The 19097-nt window shown below is 44.4% G+C and overlaps 1 protein-coding gene across 1 annotated transcript in view; it reads right to left on the bottom strand.

Moving 5' to 3' along the window:
• CACNG1 (calcium voltage-gated channel auxiliary subunit gamma 1) overlaps window positions 1-19097 on the bottom strand; it is a 36343-nt gene that overhangs the window by 7539 nt on the left and 9707 nt on the right. Inside the window, exon 2 of the mRNA XM_089508159.1 lies at window positions 6013-6087. Coding sequence (XP_089364285.1) covers window positions 6013-6087 — 75 coding nt within the window. The remainder of the gene's footprint in view (window positions 1-6012; window positions 6088-19097) is intronic.

Below are 19097 nucleotides of genomic sequence, written 5' to 3'. Positions count from 1 at the left end.
AAAGGCTGTTTCCCATTGTAGAGAAAAGATGGATTAGCCTAGCAACAGCGGCAGCCAATCACAAGCCAGCTGGCCTCAGCCAATGAGATGCTGGCAGGGAAAGATGGAAAGTTCTGTTGTGGCATTTAAGAACTTCAGATAGGGTTCTGCTGAGTCCAGTGAGTGGACATCATTTTGTGAGTTCTGCTACTTCTTTTTGCACTAGGAAAATGTGCTCAAACGGGTGGCTAGTAGCTGCTCCTTCGTGGCGTTCTGCTTCGCCCTCCTATGAATGAGAAATCTGCAAGAGCCCCAGTCAAACATACCCCTGATCAGGTCTTGCAAACTCAGGGCTGTGGTTTCCTTGATTGATTAAAAAACAACAACAACAACCCACAACACCCTGAATGCTTCAAACGTCTGGCCTGTGATACAAAACTGAGTCTTGTCCCATCAGTCTCAAAACCCATAAGAGAGCATGAGGCAGCTACGTACTCACTCAATGACTATAAGCATGACATTGACTTTAAAAGTAACATTTACATTGATAAAGGAATGATGTTATCCCTCAATATGTTTACACTCATAATATAAGTCCCATATTGAATTAGTTATTTGGGAAATGGACCAAACACAAGTAGCTGGTTAGTTTGTTCCAAGCTCTGCTGATGCTGACAGCTACTACCATGATGTTACCCTAATTGCTGGGGTCCAGGGAGGACACCCTCAAATTAATATGAGATGTAGCTCAAAAGATAGATGTAGATTGACCAGGGCAACGATGATCTTGCCAGCCCAGCTATACAAAATCCGAATCTTTCAGAAATCCAGAAGCAGGTTTCCAAATGGGGATTGTAGTTTATTAGGGGATTAAAGCAACATGCACTTACAAGCACACAGCTCACACACACACGAGCTAATGAAATCAAAGGTGGGAGAAGCGAATGGATGTGAAGCTTTGCTAAGGGTAATACTAGCCTGGTGTAGATCTGGAGTCCAGTCGCTGAAAAGTCTGGAACAGAGGAGGCTCAATAGCCACTGGGGAACTGAGGTTAGCTGGCATATTGAGGGGCTTAGTTTAGTAAACTGACAGAGTGTCTGCCTGCCACTAGACTAAGACTGAAGACTGGCTGGTTTGCTAGCTGTATATACAACCTGAATTGTGTCTTGGAGGCAGAAACCAAGGCTTGGAAAGATGAAATCACTTTAGAATGGTTTTCAGGCAGGGAAAGAATGGTCCAAAACTGGTTTGAATGCAATGGCTGATAGGTGCAAATACCTCAGACAAAAGGGATTAGCACACCGGTTCTCAGGCCCCCTGTCTGGCTGTGCTTCCAGTCCCATTCCTTAGCCATAATCCCTTTGCCCTCTCCAGGCATAAATGGATTATGCTGGGAATTCCACTGGTTTTGTCAAAGTGGCTTCCCTCCTGGACCCTGGCTAGCTCTAACTGGATTTGCCCAATTAGTCCGCTGGAGTCCACAGAGGGGTCATGCTTGGGTCATCCACAGCAATTCTTATTAGTTTTATATCAAATAGGGAGGAATAAACAGGGGCTAAATCTTGGGGTAACAATGATTATTATTTTCACAAACTGTAGAACATGAAGTCTTAGAAAACAAGATGCAATTAACGTTTTGCTCATTCTGCTTGTCTCTAATTAACAGACATGGTGGTGATGAACATTACAGTGTATCTGGAGTGAAAGTGCAATGCAGGATGTAACTACACTGCAGAAATAAAGCTCTTTGACACCACTTTAACTGTCATGGCTGCATACTGTGGAATTCTGGGGTTTGTAGTTTGGTAAGGTATTCTGTCTGGTGTCACCAGGTGCAGTCTGTACTCCCCACACTCCCTAATACAATTCTTGGCTCACTCCGCAGTACGAAGCAGGAGGGGTTGCTGACTCCTTGTGGAACCAGAGGTTTGCATGTAGAAGGCCACAGGTGTGACCCCTGGCATCTCCACCCAGGATTAGAACAGCTGCTGCCAAGCAGTATCAACAAAGGGGCTGGCTGGACCAGTGGGCTTATTCAGCACAAAGAACTTCCCATAATCCTCATTGCTCAAAATCCATTCCCAAAATGTTGTGGTTGTTATTTGGATGGGTAGCGATTATTATGAGGCAGATTTCAAAGCTTGCATTTTGATGATTAGCTTTAAAAATGTCCTGTTTACACATGCCTCATTTCTAGACTTTCTCTGTAGAAGGAATGCCTTATGTAATGCATTTTGGCTATGTGTCAGGCAAAAAAGTGCTTAACCATTTTAGGGAAGTCATAGCCCTATTTTAAGAGCGAGGTTTTCAAATGTTTCTTCTTCTGGTACCTACCAGTTTTTCCTTTGAAGGTGCCCAAGGCTAGCTAGGGGAAAGAAAAGGACAAACATGGCAAGTAGGCAATATCTGGAAGTGAGAACTGATTGGCAGCAAAAGGATTCAGCTAATCCTGCCTACTGATTCTCTACTGAATTTTTTCCATCACCGCTGTCATATAATTACATGGGAAATATAGGGTTATTATGTGTAATTTCTAACTGAAGTTAGCCAGCCTCAAGTATTCTGATGACTTCTCGATCAAGTTGCTTGATGGTACAATTGACACCCATCTTTATTCTCTGCAATTATCTGTCTTCACATCAAGCATTTATAAGAATTTCTTACAGACTGAATGTTGCCTTTTATGAAAATAAAACCCTACAAGGACTGGATAGGCACTCTTGCTCTGAGCAATTTCAACCTAAGTTGAATTAAATGGCAAGTTCATGTCAAGGTATGATGCTTCCATTCAGCTGGCTCTGTGGTTCTGGAAAATGTGAATTATTTTTGCCTTCTGAGAATAGAACACCCGAACACACTCCTCAAAGGTGCAACAAGATCTCTCTACATATTGATTCCACAGACTAACACAGCTACAGTATACCTTTGAATTCAACGACCCTCCTATTTGAAGAGCAGCAAAACTCTTACCTCTTCTGAGCAGAGAGGCTGGGTGGCCACCTCCTGCTGAATATTGTGTTAGTGCATTCCCTGCATCATCAGAACCGAATGACTACTTTCAACCTATGATTCTACTTTTTAAAAATTACAAGACTGCCTTGCATCCATGACATAATGGTGCTTCCCAGATGATCTCATAGGAGAAGGGTGAAATAACCTGGCCTGTGGGTGTGAAGAGCTATATTGGTGGCTACAGAATCCTTTGAATGGATGGGCAGAACAGGTGATGTGTGTGTGTGTGTGTGTCTTCCACTTGACTGTCTACTCATGGTGATTCCATTAATTTCATAGGATTTTCTTAAAAAAGGAATCTTCAGAGGTGGTTTTGTAAGTTCCTTCCTCTGAAATATGGCCTACAGGACCTGTTATTCATCAAGTGGGAACAAGATGCAAATATTTGCCCATACACGCATTATCTGGGGGAAGTCAAGTTAAAGCCCCAGTCCTCCCATCAATCCTGATAAACATGATTTCTGTTTAAAATGACAATATCTAAATCTCACAACCAGCACAGTCACTGGCCATGCTGGTTGGAGGATTCTGTGATCTGCATTCCAAAAAGGTAATTTCCCCAAATTCTGCTGTTTACCTGCTGGTGACAGAGCACCATGAGCTTTTGGAGTGGTGAAGAAAAAATTATCCACACCAGCTGCTTATGGCTTACTAATGGACCCTGGTGTAGGTAGTTGTCCTAAAACCCTGACTAGCTCTCACGTTTGCAAGCTTAGAGGCTCAGATGGCTGCTGGGCCCTCCAGTGTGTGTATTTCAGATTTTTGGGTAGTGAAGAACAAGATCCAGTATTTCAAGTCTGGAAGCAAGGGTGGGGTGGGTTCTAGGGTTATGTCACCCAGTGGGCATCTTTGCTTATTGGTTGACCTCTGCCTCTCTATGTTCTATATATACCAGGGTGGACAAACAGGGCAGGTACCACTTTTCCTACCTGCTCCTACCTAGTGGGCTACAGCATCACATTTCAGGATGCCCAAACCGATGTAATGTGACCTCAAGCTGTCATTTGACTTTTTATTTTTAAATTTTTGCCTGTTTTGGGGAGGTTTGGAGGGGCTGGGAGGGTTAGTGGAGCAATCTGTTACTTTTTAAGGTGGCTTTGGAAGATTTTGGCTCTTTTGGGGCCAAAAAATAATCCTGCAAATAAATCAGTAAATTTAAAAAAAAATGGATAAGATCTGGGAGCTTTCAGGGCTTCTGGAGGTGATCCCGTAGGCCACACTTAGGGCTCTCAAAGACCGCATGCAGTTCATGGCCTGCACCTTGCCCATCCCTGATCTACACCAGTAGTAGAATGAGGAAGAAGGCAATGGGAGGTATCTTTTTTTGAACCTTTGCTCACTCCCCACCTACTCAGAGGGGGGCAATTGAACTGGCAACAATAGGAAGGAGGCGGACTCTGTGGACCAGCAGTTGGCAAGTACCCTGTGACACTGATCTCTTCCAACACTTCTGAAAAGAACAATTACACATCTGATCTGATGCTTGGAGTCTGTAGATTGGTGGGAATGCTACCAGTCCCTAATGTTTTTGGCAATATATGTGTACATGGAGTTAGGAAAGCAGCTCTGAAGAGTCTATTCACCATGCTTACTATGCAGGATGTTCCCGGTTCAGTCCCTGGTGTCTGCAGATGGAGATGAGAAAGATTTATGCCTTAAATCAAGAAGGGCCACCTATTGCCAGTGTAAGTTATACTGAGCCAAATGGACCATTGGTTTGATTTTTAAGACATCTTCCTATCTTCCTTAATAAGTAGCTTTCTTAATGGACATATCTGGTCTACAACACTCTCACCTAGGGTGCATCCTCACTGGGGAAATAATACAGTTTGACATCACTTTACATGCTGTCGCTCCACCCTATGGAGACCCAGGGTTTATAGTTTTACAAGGCCTTTGCCCTTCTCTGCCAAAGAGTCTTGCTACCTCACAAAACTATAAATCCCAGGATTCTGTAGGATGGAGCCATGACATTTAAAGTAAAAACCCATTATTTCTACATTGTAGATGTACCTCTGGTTGAAGGCTAGATGTGCAAATAAATACTTTTGGTTCATAGTTCAATCAGTTCAGCTATATCCTCATTCCAGAGATTTCATTAGTCCAATAAAATAAGAAACACTTAGATGACCGTTCTGTCCTTGGTCTAACTTAGCCTTCTTCATTCATTCATGAGGGTGATGATAATAATGCAGCCATCAGTTTTTAGAATGGAGGTATAAAGTTATGACATATCTATTGTTATTGCTACAACCCTCCCCCCCAAAAAACAACCCACAGACAAACAATACATTGTGTAGAGAGCATTGCTGATGGCCAGGCTGGTGCCAAAATGTGTCCAATAGATGTAGCCCTTGCTGCCATCTCCACTAAGTCTCATATCCGGTGTAGCTTTAACTACAATGCATATGTCATGTGAGGAGTTTTTCTGGGCCTCATGCTGCTTATGGGAAGCTCATTGCAAGCCCCCAGGGAGTGTTTTCCTGTCAATCTGGGCTTGTGCAACAAATTAACTACTGAGTCACAACACTGGCTCTCCACTCCTTGCTTTGTTCCAAATGGCACAATGGGCCTAAATGCCTCCACCCACTGTCTTTCCCTCCTTTCACCTTTTCTACTCATAGATGTTTGGTGCATGTGTAAACACATTTGCACTGAGCCAGAGAGCCCTTGTGCCAGCTAGAAATGGGAGGAGATGAGCATCCAGGCTTTGAAGCCACCTTGCATACAACCCCCACCTGCAACATTCTCCTCCACTTAGCTTGAGATTTGGATCCCTATTTGAAGATCCAGGAAAGCACAGCAATTCCCTAAGATTTGAGTCAGTGCTCTGGAGGATATGGCACAGGAACCCTCTTATTCCCTAGAAATGCCACCTGGAAATGATCCCTGATATTGGAAGGGAGAGATATCCCAGACTGCTGAAATGGATTTTTATTCTATCAACTGAGTTCCTCTAGTACAATGGATGCATGCGGTCACAACAAAGAGAATTACTTCTTATCAATTCTTCTCCTTACCTCTTTGTGTTGATACTTCAAATATTTCTGTGCTCTCTCCTGAGACAAAGTGTGTGAAATATGAACAGTTGCGCTCTGAAGGGGGGAAAAAGAAAGAAAAGAAAACATAAATAGATGAAGCAGAATGTTAGCCGATTTCCTTCATAATTTTGAACTCAGCTGGAAGTTGGAACAGACTAGGCGCTTGAAAAACACACTGCAAAACCCTCTGTATGTTTCCTCATACTTTAGGTCACTGGGTTCAGTGAGACTTTTGTCCAGGTAAATCGGTATAAAGCTGCAACTTGAAAGAGGTTTTCATGTTTATTTGCTTCTTCATTCATCTTCTTCAGAGTATGGAAATGTAATTTTGTGTGGACAACTGTCAAAATTCCCCAGTTAATGCAGGGCCTTTAGCCAGCATACTCACTGCTCATGCTACAGAGGATTCTGGGAGTTGGAATCCACATGACTGCAGGAATAAATGCAGTAGAAAAGGACCTATTGCATGAGAGGCAATAGTGGTATAAATGCAGTATAAGTGAAAAGCTTGGCCAAAAAGAAGATACATGGACACATGGATGTTGCTCCCACCATTCTTTGTCATGGAGGAGATTATATGAAACACATGCATGTTACATCCACCATTCTTTATCATGGAGGAGATAAAGTGAAAAGTTTGGCCAAAAGAGGACACATGGACATTGCATTCACCATTCTTTGTCACGAAGGCGGTAATATGAAAATCTGTAATCAAGCATAACTACACATCTGCTGGATCCACCATATACATACCTGGAAGTATTTCCAATCAAAGTAATTGTGTGCCTCCTTGCAAATACACATGATTAGGACTACACTGTCCACTAGAGATTAGAAAAGTTACTTTTCTGAACTGAAGCCAGTGGCTAAGCTGCTTGGGGGATTCTAGGAGTTAAAGAAAACGTTCCAATCTCTATTGATGATGTATTTTCAAATCCTCTATAGGTTTTCCTATATCAGTTTATCACAATGTCTTTTTGGCGAGAAAATCTTTTCAGGGAGGAAGCAGAAGGAAGTTTAGCATCACTTAATGGAATTTCAAACAGGCCACAGCTTTATTTAAAAGAAATACTACAGAAATTGGGTCAGGGGGATCAGCCCACTATTATTGCCATCTGGCCATTTCATAGTCAGGCCCTTTAGGAAATGGAGGCACTGCAATGAGGCAACAGGAGTCCAAGCTCAACGCTTAATCTAGTGGGCTGTTCCTCAGCTAGGCTGAGAGGACATGCCATTCAGCCTGCTTTCATCTTGTCAGCTCAGTATTATGTTGAGGGGAAGAAGAACACAGTGAGTCACAGGAGTTAAAATAAGACTCCCAATCTGAGACTCTGAACTCCTTCAGGCTGAAATTCTATACCCAGTTAAATGGACTCAATGGGATTTACTTCAGAGTAGATCTGGATAGAATTGCACACACAAGAGTCGGTTTAAAACCTCCCAGGAACCTTGTGCTCCAAATAGGTGTCTGCCAGATCCATTTAAGTCCTGTCTCAATTTCACCCTCACTATCACCATCCTCTGCACTCAGGCCCAAAGCTAAAACAATTAGCAAAACATTTCCCCAAAATTCTCTTTAACTGAACTGACTTATACACCTCCTTTTCCCCAATAAAATGTAGACAGGTAATGGGAGACCTAAGCAGGAAGGAGAAAAGGTAGTGGTAGTAGTAATAGGGAACACTTCTAAGGCTAGTCCTCCAAGGTTGTGTCTGCATTGCAGAAATAATGCAGTTTGATAACACTTTAAGTGCCATGGCTCCATGCTACAGAATCCTAGGATTTGTAGTTTTGATAGGTAGCAGATCTCTTTGGCAGAGAAGGCTAAAGACCTTGCAAAACTACAAATCCCAAGATTCCATAGGATGGAGCTACAGCACTTAAATTGGTATCAAAGTGCATTACTTCTACAGTGTAGATGTACCCCAAGAAAGACAGTAGCTATAAACAGTCCAGTGTCAAGTTTAAGGGCCCCAAAGGGCAAAAGCGTAGACAGTAGTCTTTCCATACCAGTATATAATGTGGACTCTTGGGGGGCTACAAAATAGAACCAGGGAGTGGCATGTGGCCTTCCTCGCTCCTGCAACACCCTCAATAGTAATAGCAATAGCAATACCAGCTTCATTTATATACCGCTTCATACTGAACTAAGCAGTCTCTAAGCAGTTTACAACTGTAATCTAATTGCCCCCAATAATCTGGGTATTCATTTTAGCAATCTTAGAAGGATGCAAGGCTGAGTTGGGCCTGAGCCGTTGGCTGGTATTGAACTCGCAACCTTATAGTTTGTGTGTGAGTGGCTGCAGTACAGGCATTTAACCATTGCGCCACCAGGGCTCTCAGTGGCTATGTGGAAGGGAAGACTTCCAATCAAAGCAAGTTGGCATTGCTGTAACCTGTTCCAAACTGTGCCCCCTTGCCCCCAAATTATTCACCATGGACTCATATTGCCAGGAAAAGTCTGTAAGGTAGTTGTGTATGAAGGAAAATGTGTTCTGCTATGTATTTTTTAAAAAATATAGTAGTGCTGGTATTATTGGTTCATCCTCTGAGTCATAGCAGATGAGCTGAAGATACCAAAACAAATTAAAAGCAGAATGCAATCACTGATACACACATACGTGTGTGTGTGTGTATATATGGTTAGGCAGCGAAACGTCTATATTGTGCATTTGGCACTCTGAAGGTGAAATTAAAATAAGCCAATTGCTTTCACTCTTTGTAAACTGAAATTCTTTATGAACGTGGGTGTATTTGTGCTGTGTTGAACAGTGCCTCTCTTTCTGTATAGCAAACTGTGACAGTTGGGGGTCTTTCATGCCCCCTCAAATAAGAACTTACACCTCAAATGTTTCAGCTCTTTGGAGAGCTCCTTTAAAACTTAGAAGAGATTCCTCGCCCCACTGACACTAGCTCCCATTGACAGCAAGTAGTCAAGGGGCAGATCTACACTGTAGAAATGATGCAGTTTGACACCGCTTTTACTACCATGGCTCCATCCTACAGAATTTGATGTATTGTGAGGCACCTGCACTCTTTGGCAGGGAAGACTAAAGACCTTGTAAAACTAAAAATCCCAGGGTTCCATAGGATGGAGCAACAGCACTTAAAGTGGTATCAAATGGAATTATTTCTACAGTGTAGATGCACCCTCTGAGGTACTTCCACTTGTGGAAGGGTCACTGTCTATGGTGCAGAGCTTGGACAAATTACTTTTTTGGATTACAGCTTGCAAGGGTCCACCAGTCATCATATCTATTTGGGATGCTGGCTAGGAGATGCTTCAAGCTGTGCTCCAAAAAGGTAACTTGTCTAAGCTCTGATGCAATGTGACTGCAAGAGGCATCACCCTGTTTCATAAACTGTGTACGTTACTATACTAATGAATTAATACTCTCCAAAGATATACCCTTTATTTTTATTGTATTATTGTCCGGGAATTCCATCCTATGGAAGGCTAGGTTGGTCCTCTCTCTGCGCTCCTTCCACCTTCACCAAAGTCTTTGTTCATCCAGGCCTTTGACAGTTAACTGTCAATTACATAAAGTCTTTTAAATTAGGGTGTGCTGTATTTTTTAATCATCATCATTCTATTTTAACTGCCTTTTAATCTGTTTTAAATTAACGTTTTTGATATTTAATTGTTTGGGGGTGGGAAACTTTTGCATTATCAATTCCTTTAACTGTACAGTATTTTTGTTTAGTTTGCTATATTGTGAGCCATCTTCAGTCCCATATTGGGGAAAAAGTTGGATATAAAATCCATCCCCTCGTCCGTCCATCCATTACCCATAAAACTGGCAATTCTGTGCTGTTCAGAATCATCTAGTTCTGCATAAAGGGCTTGTAATACTGGATACCCTTTCTCCCTCCTACCCATTTCTTACATGCTGGCTTCCAGTTTAACCCATCTTGCAGAATCCTTTCCCCAGACTCTTTATGGGGTGCATCTACACTATAGAAATAATGCAGTTTGGTACCACTATAACTGCTATGGCTCCATCCTACAGAACCCTGGGATTTCTAGTTTTGTGAGACACCAATAGTCTTTGGCAGAGAAGGCTAAAGACCTTATAAAACTATAAATCTCAGGATTCCACAGGATGGAGCTACAGCACATACCATTTACCAAGTTGACCTCATGTACTGTATAAGTCGAGGGCAGGTTTTAAGGTCAAAATGATGGATTTTGATATAATCTGTGGATAAGTTGAGGATACAACATAGGAGCATGTGGCAAGGGATCTAAAGGATGAAACAAAGAAAAACAATCTGAAAGAACATATAAAATCCCAGCAGATGTAACTGTATGTGCTCAACCTAAAGGTGGAATGAATGAGAGAGTAGAGGGGGAATCAGTGCTTTTAGGATGGATAACACTTTTGCCTTCCACTAGGGGATGGTTCCTTTTTAGAAGAGTTAAATTACTGTATTTGCATTGACTCATGGATAAGCTGACTCAGTTTTTGAGGGTCAATTTTTTGTCTAAAATTTCTAGACTATAGAGTTTATACAGTAAGTGGTGTAGATGCACCCTAGGAGTGCTATCATGAAACAAGTCCACTGGTAGATACTAGATTCTCCCCTCACTACCCCGTTCAATGGCAATTTTGCCTATTTAGGATTCTGAGTATCTTTCAGAAAGGCCAAAAAGACTGTGGATGGCACTGGGAGAGAAAAGTGAGGATAAGGAAAGAAAGCAGCATCTGCAGCTGGGGACTCAATCCTGCTCAGAAACCCCTCTGGGCAACTTACATCAAGAATATTCTGTCAACTGGTTTATGGATCAATATCATTCTAGACACTCTAATAAATTGCTAGCACAGAATAAAAGAGAAAATGTTTGAGGTTTTCTGCCATGTGTGCCTTCATGCTTGTGTCAGCCTGATGGTTATTGTTTAATATTGTTCCTCAGCACATCATTTATGCTTCTCTACTACTTGTTTGAAGTGAATGAATGGCAGAAAAACAAGCATGGGGATCTTGGTATGAAGCATGTTGCTCTCTCTTAGAGTGCATCTACACTGTAGAAATAAGACAGTTTGACACTCCATCCTATGGTATCCTGGGATTTGTAGTTTTACAAGGTCTTTAACGTTCTCTGCCAAAGAGTGCTGGGGCTGCAGAAAATGACAAATCCCAGGATTCTGTAGGATAGGGTCATGGCAATTAAAGTGGTGTCAAACTGCATGATTTTTACAGTGTAAATGCATCCTTAAACAATAGTCTTCCATAGTCTTTTTCAGCTGTAATATGCTGATAATCAGCATGAGAACAAAGTGCTAAAAGAAGCAACTCATCTTCCATTTGCCCCCCCACCCTGCCAAATACCTTTATTCTAAAAGCTGAAGAAGATGTGGTTTATAGATCAAAAGAAAAGGACAGGGAGGAAAAACAGTATGAACAGAATCCAAAGAACTACATGGAGTGCATGACTAGCCCTACCATTAAGGCAAGTGCCTCAGGTGGAATAGTCAATATGTCAACAAAGAAAAAAAGAAAAGAAAAGAAAGGGCACCACATTGTTAGTTATTTGAATATATTGTTACTGTATTCTTACTTCTAGGAATGGGATTTTCTGTCTTGAGTAAAATAATTTGCTTGATTTAGAGGAGTAATATCCAAACTTTTCTCCTCCAGATGTTTTGGATTTTAGCTCCCAGAATTTCTGACTCTTGGCCAAGCTGACATTCAAAGAAGCATGAACTTCTGGGAGTTGAAGTCCAAAACACCTGGAGGACCAAAGTTTGGGAATCATTTGTAGGGTACTAAGTACCTTGACTTGACTGAGTGAGGTGTGCCATTTGTTGCTCTGCCTCAGGCAGCAACAACAAAAGACGTATTAATCTTGTTTTTTTCACATGACAATCTTATATATAGTGGTTCCCCTCAACCTGGTGCTCTCAAAATCCGTTAAAATATGCATCATCCCAACTGGCAGCAGAAATGGCTGGGGATAATGGAGGTATTAGTACAAGACAGCTGGGAGGGAGCAGTAGGTTGAGGGTGGCTGCCACATAGCATTTTGGGTTTGTAATGGAAGATTTCAAAACCAGTTTGTGATATACCACAGTAGTGTGTATGTGTGTGCTATTCAAGAGGGCAGGGAAGGAAAAAAATATTTGCTCTTGTTAGAACGTTAGGTTAGAACAAACACCTTGTTATTTTGCCCAGAAACTGACTGGCAGACAGTGGAGAGATTTTAGAACCGGTGTAATTGGGCAGTTCTGGATGTGCCCGTGACCAGCCTGGCTGCCATATTTTGTACCAATTGAAGTTTCCGAACTTGGCACAAGGGTAGCCCCATGTAGAGCGTGTTGCAGAAGTCGAGTTGAGAGGTTACCAGTGCATGTACTACTGTTTTAAGGTCTCCCTGCTCCAGGAAGGGGGACAGCTGGCGTATCAGCTGAACCTGATAGCAAGTGCTCCTGAGTTGAAGTGACGGGTCCAGGAGCACCCCCAATCTGCAGACAGAGTCCTGGAAGTGTCACCCCATCCAGAACTGGCTGGCATAATTCCATTCCTGGATTAGGGGTCCCAATTACAAGTACCTCCGTCTTACCTGCATTCAATTTGAGTTTGTTTTCCCTCATCCAAGCCATTACCGCATTAAGACAGGCATTCAGAGGAGAGATGCCATCCTTAGTCACTGCATCAGTCTGAGACATAGAGAAATATATTTGGGTGTCATCAATGTACTGATAACACCCCACCCCATGTTTCCAGATGATCTTGTCCAGTGGCTTTATGTAAATGTTGAACAGCACTGGGGCTAGAATCATGCCTTGAGGGACACCTGACTTGTGCTCCCTCTTGGCTGGACAACTGTGCCCAAGCGACACGATCTGGAATTTCCCTGAGAAGTAGGACCGAAGCCACTGGAGTACAAAACCTGTGATTCCCAACTCTCTCAGGCATTCCAGAAGGATACCCTGGTCAAGGCCACTAAGAGGTCCAAGAGCACCAGCAGGGTCACACTTCCTCTGTCAATGCCCAGATGGAGATCATTGACTAAGGCGACCATGGCAGTCTCAACTCTGTAGCCTGCCCTAAAACCGGTTTGAAATGGATCTAGAAAATCCGTTTCTTCTGAGACTGCTAGGAGTTGAATGGTGACTGCCCTCTTGATTACCTTGCCTAAGAAAGGTAAAAGCGAGACTGGCCTGAATTGTTTCTGTCCAGGCAGTCAAGGGAAGGCTTTTTTAGCAGTGGTTTAACCACAGCCTGTTTAAGGCAAGATGGAAGACAGCCTTCCCTAAAAGATGCACTGGTTATGTTTTTTAACAAAATCGTGATGGTATCTCCCTCCTGGACAGCCAGCCAAGATGGGCAGGGGGTGAGCAGTCGTCTTTTTCATACTACCAAGGAGCTTGTCCACATCCCCAGTACTAACCGATTCAAATTGATCCAGAATAACAGTATAGGCGGAGGCACTGGATGCCTCTACTATCGCCTCTGTCATAATGCCGATGTCCAAGTCTGCTCTTATCTGAGAGATTTTGTCTGTGAAGTGGTTATTAAAAGCATCATAGCAGGATTTTGTTGGTTCTAATAAGGAGTTCAGAGTGTGTGTTGGGGGGCATTTGAGTCAAGTCCCTTACCACCCTGAACAGCTGTGCTGGATGAGACTTTGCAGACGCAATAGATGCAAAATAGAAAAACTTCTTAGCTGCATCTATTGCCACTCCATAGGATTCAAGAAAAACCCTATGGAGTGTCTTATCAGGTATGAGTTGAGATTTCTGCCAGCGGTGCTCTAGTCGTTGTCCAACCCACTTCATTATTTTGAGGTCTTGAGTATACCACGGATTGCAGTTGGGAGCGGGTTGGAAAGGGCGTTCGGGAGCAATAGTGGCTATAGCTCTGGTAAGATCGTTGTACCAAGTCTTAACCAGAGTGTCAACAGAATCACCGGCATTGCCAATCATTAGACCCTCTAGGGCAGTGATGGCGAATCTATGGCACGCGTGCCAGAGGTGGCACTCAGAACCCTCTCGGTGGGCACATGTGCCATTGTTCCAGTACAGAGTTTGTTACTAGAAAGCCAGAGGGACATGGCACTTTGCAATAAATAAGTGGGTTTTGGGTTGCGGTTTGGGCACTCAGCCTCGAAAAGGTTCACCATCACTGCTCTAGGGACTCTTGGAACCTAGTGGGTTCCATCAGCCTTTATTGGGTCCTCTATTCCCGACAGGGGGAACAGTGTCTTTAGCATTTTATGTAAGAGACATCATTTTATTATTCCACTGTATATAATGGGACTTGAGCATCCATAGATTTTGGTATCCTTGGGGGGTGTGTGTGTGTGTGTCCTGAAATTAAACTCCAGTGGATGTCAAGGGCCCACTGTAGCAACATTTGTGCAACTTTACAATAGAACCTCTCAGGAAAGTGAATTCCATATTTAATGAATACTGACCAACACATTATTGAAAAGGTGATAGTGAAACAATATTTGACAAGTCCCATACATTTGGTGTGGCGTTGACTGGGGGGGGGATAGGATTTTTTCCACCCCCTATTACAAACCGCATTGTTATTATTATGGAATGCAAAAAGGCATTTTTTTTTTTTTTTGCAAAAGGCCCCATCTCATGTTAAAATCGCTTGTTTTGCAATTAAAATGCTTCTTAGTGTATCCACTTTTTGCCTCGTTTAGTTATTGTCAGACCTTGTCTGCAGCCTACTGTTGCTGCCATCAAATTTCATCCTGCTTTAGGTTTACCTACATATCTAAAAGGTAAGGATAAACTATTTGTTGTTATTATGCAACTTATGGAAACTCTAACATGGAATTTTCTTGGAACAATTTGTTCAGACACCACCATTGCCTGCCTCTGAGGCTGATAGAGTGTGTATTGCCCAAAATCAGCAAAAGCTGTATCTGCACTGCAGAAATAATCCAGTTCGACACTGCTTTAACTGCCATGGCTACATGCTATGGAATTCTGGGAACTGTAGTTTTCTATCGCAACAGAGCTCTCTGACAGAGAAGGCTAAATGTATCACAAAACTACAGTTCCCAGATTTCCATAGCATTGAGCCATGGCAGTTACAGTGGTGTCGAAGAGGATTATTTCTGCAGTGCAGATGCAGCCCCAGTGGGTTTTCATGACTGAGCCCTGAGTCCTAGTCCAGCACTCAAACCTCTACAATAGGCTGGCTCATAACTATAAAATCATGCAAATGCATTTTCATTTGCACATTGGGTCTTCCCTTCCTCTACCCCTCCCACTCCAAGATCCTTGTCCCAGACCATCCCAGGCTCTTGTTTCACCCAATATAGTCCAAACATCTTTCACAAGCAAATTTGGGGAAACAGTCATGAACAACTACAGGGAAGAAAAAAAGTTCCCTATCACCACATGTGTGTCTGTGCCGTTCTCTCTCTCTCTGTGTGTGTGTGTCTGTGTGTGTGTCAGTGTCACTGTGATGTGAGTGTGCACACTGGTGACTGCAATAACAGAATGGGGTCAAATGCACCAATCTGTATTTCCTTCATATAGCTAGGATATATCTGAAGCCCATAAATAACCAGCTGTCCTAATAAAACAGATTCATAACCAGTGCAGCTCAAGTGTATTCGCTGCCTTTGATGGATGTCAGCATGTGCCTCCATGGATGGAACATAGCTGAGCAGCTATACACGCCCCTGTGATGTCTTTCAAATGTGCACAGTAAACAAATAGGCAATTATAGAGATTGGGAGTCAAGTCAAAGCAGTGTGACTAAAATTTATGGTACTCGACCAATGGGGTGAATAAGTAAGAGTGGAAGGATGAGTCTGTAGAGGGGGACATTCTTGGGATTTTATTAAACTGCTTTGTAAATAACATCACTGGGTGTGTGTTTCCCCCCTCAGCTTCCTGTCATCTGAGACTCTCCGAAATTCTCACATTTCTTTTGAATGGCAGATATTGTAATTTATTATGCCCGGCAATTATCTTTTATTATTTTTATAGTGCTCTCAAGACAGCCAGGGCTGTGCAGTGCTGTGCAAAATGAAATTAAAGTGCTGAAGCTTTGCAATCATCTGGTAACGTGCCTGCTAATAAATTGAAAGCTTTCCATTTGCCTTCTGACACGCTTTCTCCTCTGAATCAAAGCCACACAAAAAGTGGGAAAGACCCTAGTTAAAAATTAAATTAAAAAGACAAACCCACTGCAATTATCTCAAAAGCTGTGTTTAAAAACATTCATTGAATTATGGCCTGTGGCTGTCACATAATTCCAGGTAAAAGGCTTGTTTTTTTAAAAATAAATAAATCTGTGTTTGTTGATCTTGTTGCTACTTTATTAAGCCAAATGAAACTGTTAATCCCCATGTCGATGTATGTATTAATGCCAAGACAGCTCTTTCTACTCTGTTTGGCAAAACACATTTTGCTGGAGTCATCTTTCATGCTTCCCCATAACTAAGAATTACAACAATGTGAATGGAATCGTTGATGTCATATCAATGAATATCTTTGTATTTGGTGTTTTTCTTACATGTTGCTGATGGCATAATAAGATTAACAATTGATAACTACTGTTTTAGCAAAATGAAAAGAAGGAAGATACTTGACCAGAAAAGGCTGTTGGGCTGGCTGATAACTGTTTATGAGCTCTAAACATGAAATTAGATATGATTCTATACAAGGCAGCCTGGGAGAATCATCAAATCCTAGCGTTGGGAGAGACCACAAAGGTCATCCAGTACAACCCCCTGCCATGCAGGAAGACACAGTCAAAACACTCCCAGCCTCTGTTTGAAAGTCTCCAATGAAGGAGACTCCACACTCCAGGGCAGCATATTCCACTATCAAACAGCTATTACCATCAGGAAGTACTTCCTAATGCTTAGGTGGAATCTCTTTTTCTGTACATTGAAGATACTCTGTGTCCTAGGACCTTATCACACAGCGGTTTTTGCAACTCCAGTCCGAAGCCACGTGATTGATTATCACACATGACTGCTTTCTATGGGGAGTCGTTCTGAGCTGGATCCAAAGTCAATCCAAAGTGACTCCTGATGTAGGTGAATTCAGTAACAAGTGAATTCACAAAAATTGTTTCCAAGCTCACTTCGATTTCAATCCGAATTGGTCTGGTGTGGAAGATCACTCCGATCTCACCCCCCCGCCCCCCTGCGTCCTGCTCCTTCATCTTCCTCCTCCACCCCATCTCACCCCCTAGCTCCCTACATCCGGCTCCTTCATCCTCCCCCTCTTCCTCCACCCCTATCTCACCCCCCCAGCCCCCTGCGTCCTGCTTTTTTATCCTCCTCCTCCTCATCCACCCTGATCCTGTCCTCCTGGCCCCCTGCATCCTGCTCCTTCATCTTCCTCCTCCTCCACTACCCCAATCTCGCCCCCCCAGCCCCCTGCTCCTTCATCCTCCTCCTCCTCCTTTACCCCGATCTTGCCCCCTGGCCTCCTGCATCCTGCTCCTTCATCTACCTCCTCCCCAATCTCCCCCCCCCCGGTCCCCTGTGTCCTGATCCTTTATTCTCCTCCTCCTCCTTCACCCCGATCTTGCCCCCCTGGCCTCCTGCATCCTGCTCCTTCATCTACCTCCTCCCCAATATCCCCCCCCCCCCGGTCCCCTGCGTCCTGATCCTTTATTCTCCTCCTCCTCCTTCACCCCGATCCTGCCCCCCTGGCCCCGTGTCCTGCTTCTTCATCCTCCTCCACCACCCCGATCTCGCCCCCATGGCCCCCTGCATCCTCCTCCTTCATCATCCTCCTCCTCCACCACAATCTTGCCCCCCTGGGCCCCTGCGTCCTGCTCCTTCATCCTCCTCCTCCACCACCACAATCTTGCCCCCCTGGGCCCCTGTGTCCTGCTCCTTCATCATCATCATCCTCCACCACAATCTTGCCCCCCTGGGCCCCTGTGTCCTGCTCCTTCATCATCATCATCCTCCACCACAATCTTGCCCCCCTGGGCCCCTGCGTCCTGCTCCTTCATCCTCCTCCTCCTCCACCACAATCTTGCCCCCCTGGGCCTCTGTGTCCTGCTCCTTCATCCTCCTCCTCCTCCACCACAATCTTGCCCCCCTGGGCCCTTGTGTCCTGCTCCTTCATCATCATCATCCTCCACCACAATCTTGCCCCCCCTGGGCCCCTGCGTCCTGCTCCTTCATCATCCTCCTCCTCCACCACAATCTTGCCCCCCTGGGCCTCTGCGTCCTGCTCCTTCATCCTCCTCCTCCTCCACCACCACAATCTTGCCCCCCTGGGCCTCTGTGTCCTGCTCCTTCATCCTCCTCCTCCTCCACCACAATCTTGCCCCCCTGGGCCTCTGTGTCCTGCTCCTTCATCATGCTCCTCCTCCACCACAATCTTGCTCCCCTGGGCCTCTGTGTCCTGCTCCTTCATCATCCTCCTCTTCCACCACAATCTTGCCCCCCTGGGCCTCTGTGTCCTGCTCCTTCATCCTCTTCCTCCTCCACCACAATCTTGCCCCCCTGGGCCCCTGTGTCCTGCTCCTTCATCATCCTCCTCTTCCACCACAATCTTGCCCCCCTGGGCCTCTGTGTCCTGCTCCTTCATCATCCTCCTCTTCCACCACAATCTTGCCCCCCGGGCCCCTGCGTCCTGCTCCTTCATCATCATCCTCCTCCACCACAATCTTGCCCCCCTGGGCCTCTGTGTCCTGCTCCTTCATCATCCTCCTCCTCCACCACAATCTTGCCCCCCTGGGCCTTTGTGTCCTGCTCCTTCATCCTCCTCCTCCTCCACCACAATCTTGCCCCCCTGGGCCCTTGTGTCCTGCTCCTTCATCCTCCTCCTCCTCCACCACAATCTTGCCCCCCTGGGCCCTGGTGTCCTGCTCCTTCATCCTCCTCCTCCTCCACCACAATCTTGCCCCCCTGGTCCTCTGTGTCCTGCTCCTTCATCATGCTCCTCCTCCACCACAATCTTGCCCCCCTGGGCCTCTGTGTCCTGCTCCTTCATCATGCTCCTCCTCCACCACAATCTTGCTCCCCTGGGCCTCTGTGTCCTGCTCCTTCATCATCCTCCTCTTCCACCACAATCTTGCCCCCCTGGGCCTCTGTGTCCTGCTCCTTCATCCTCCTC

The sequence above is a fragment of the Sceloporus occidentalis genome, unplaced genomic scaffold (assembly GCF_023333645.1).
Source record: "Sceloporus occidentalis isolate IW3139 unplaced genomic scaffold, rSceOcc1.0.p SCAF_1, whole genome shotgun sequence".
Classification (NCBI taxonomy): Eukaryota; Metazoa; Chordata; class Lepidosauria; order Squamata; family Phrynosomatidae; genus Sceloporus; species Sceloporus occidentalis.
The sequence above is the reverse complement of the archived record's forward strand: the minus strand, read 5'-3'. Positions and strand labels throughout refer to the sequence as shown.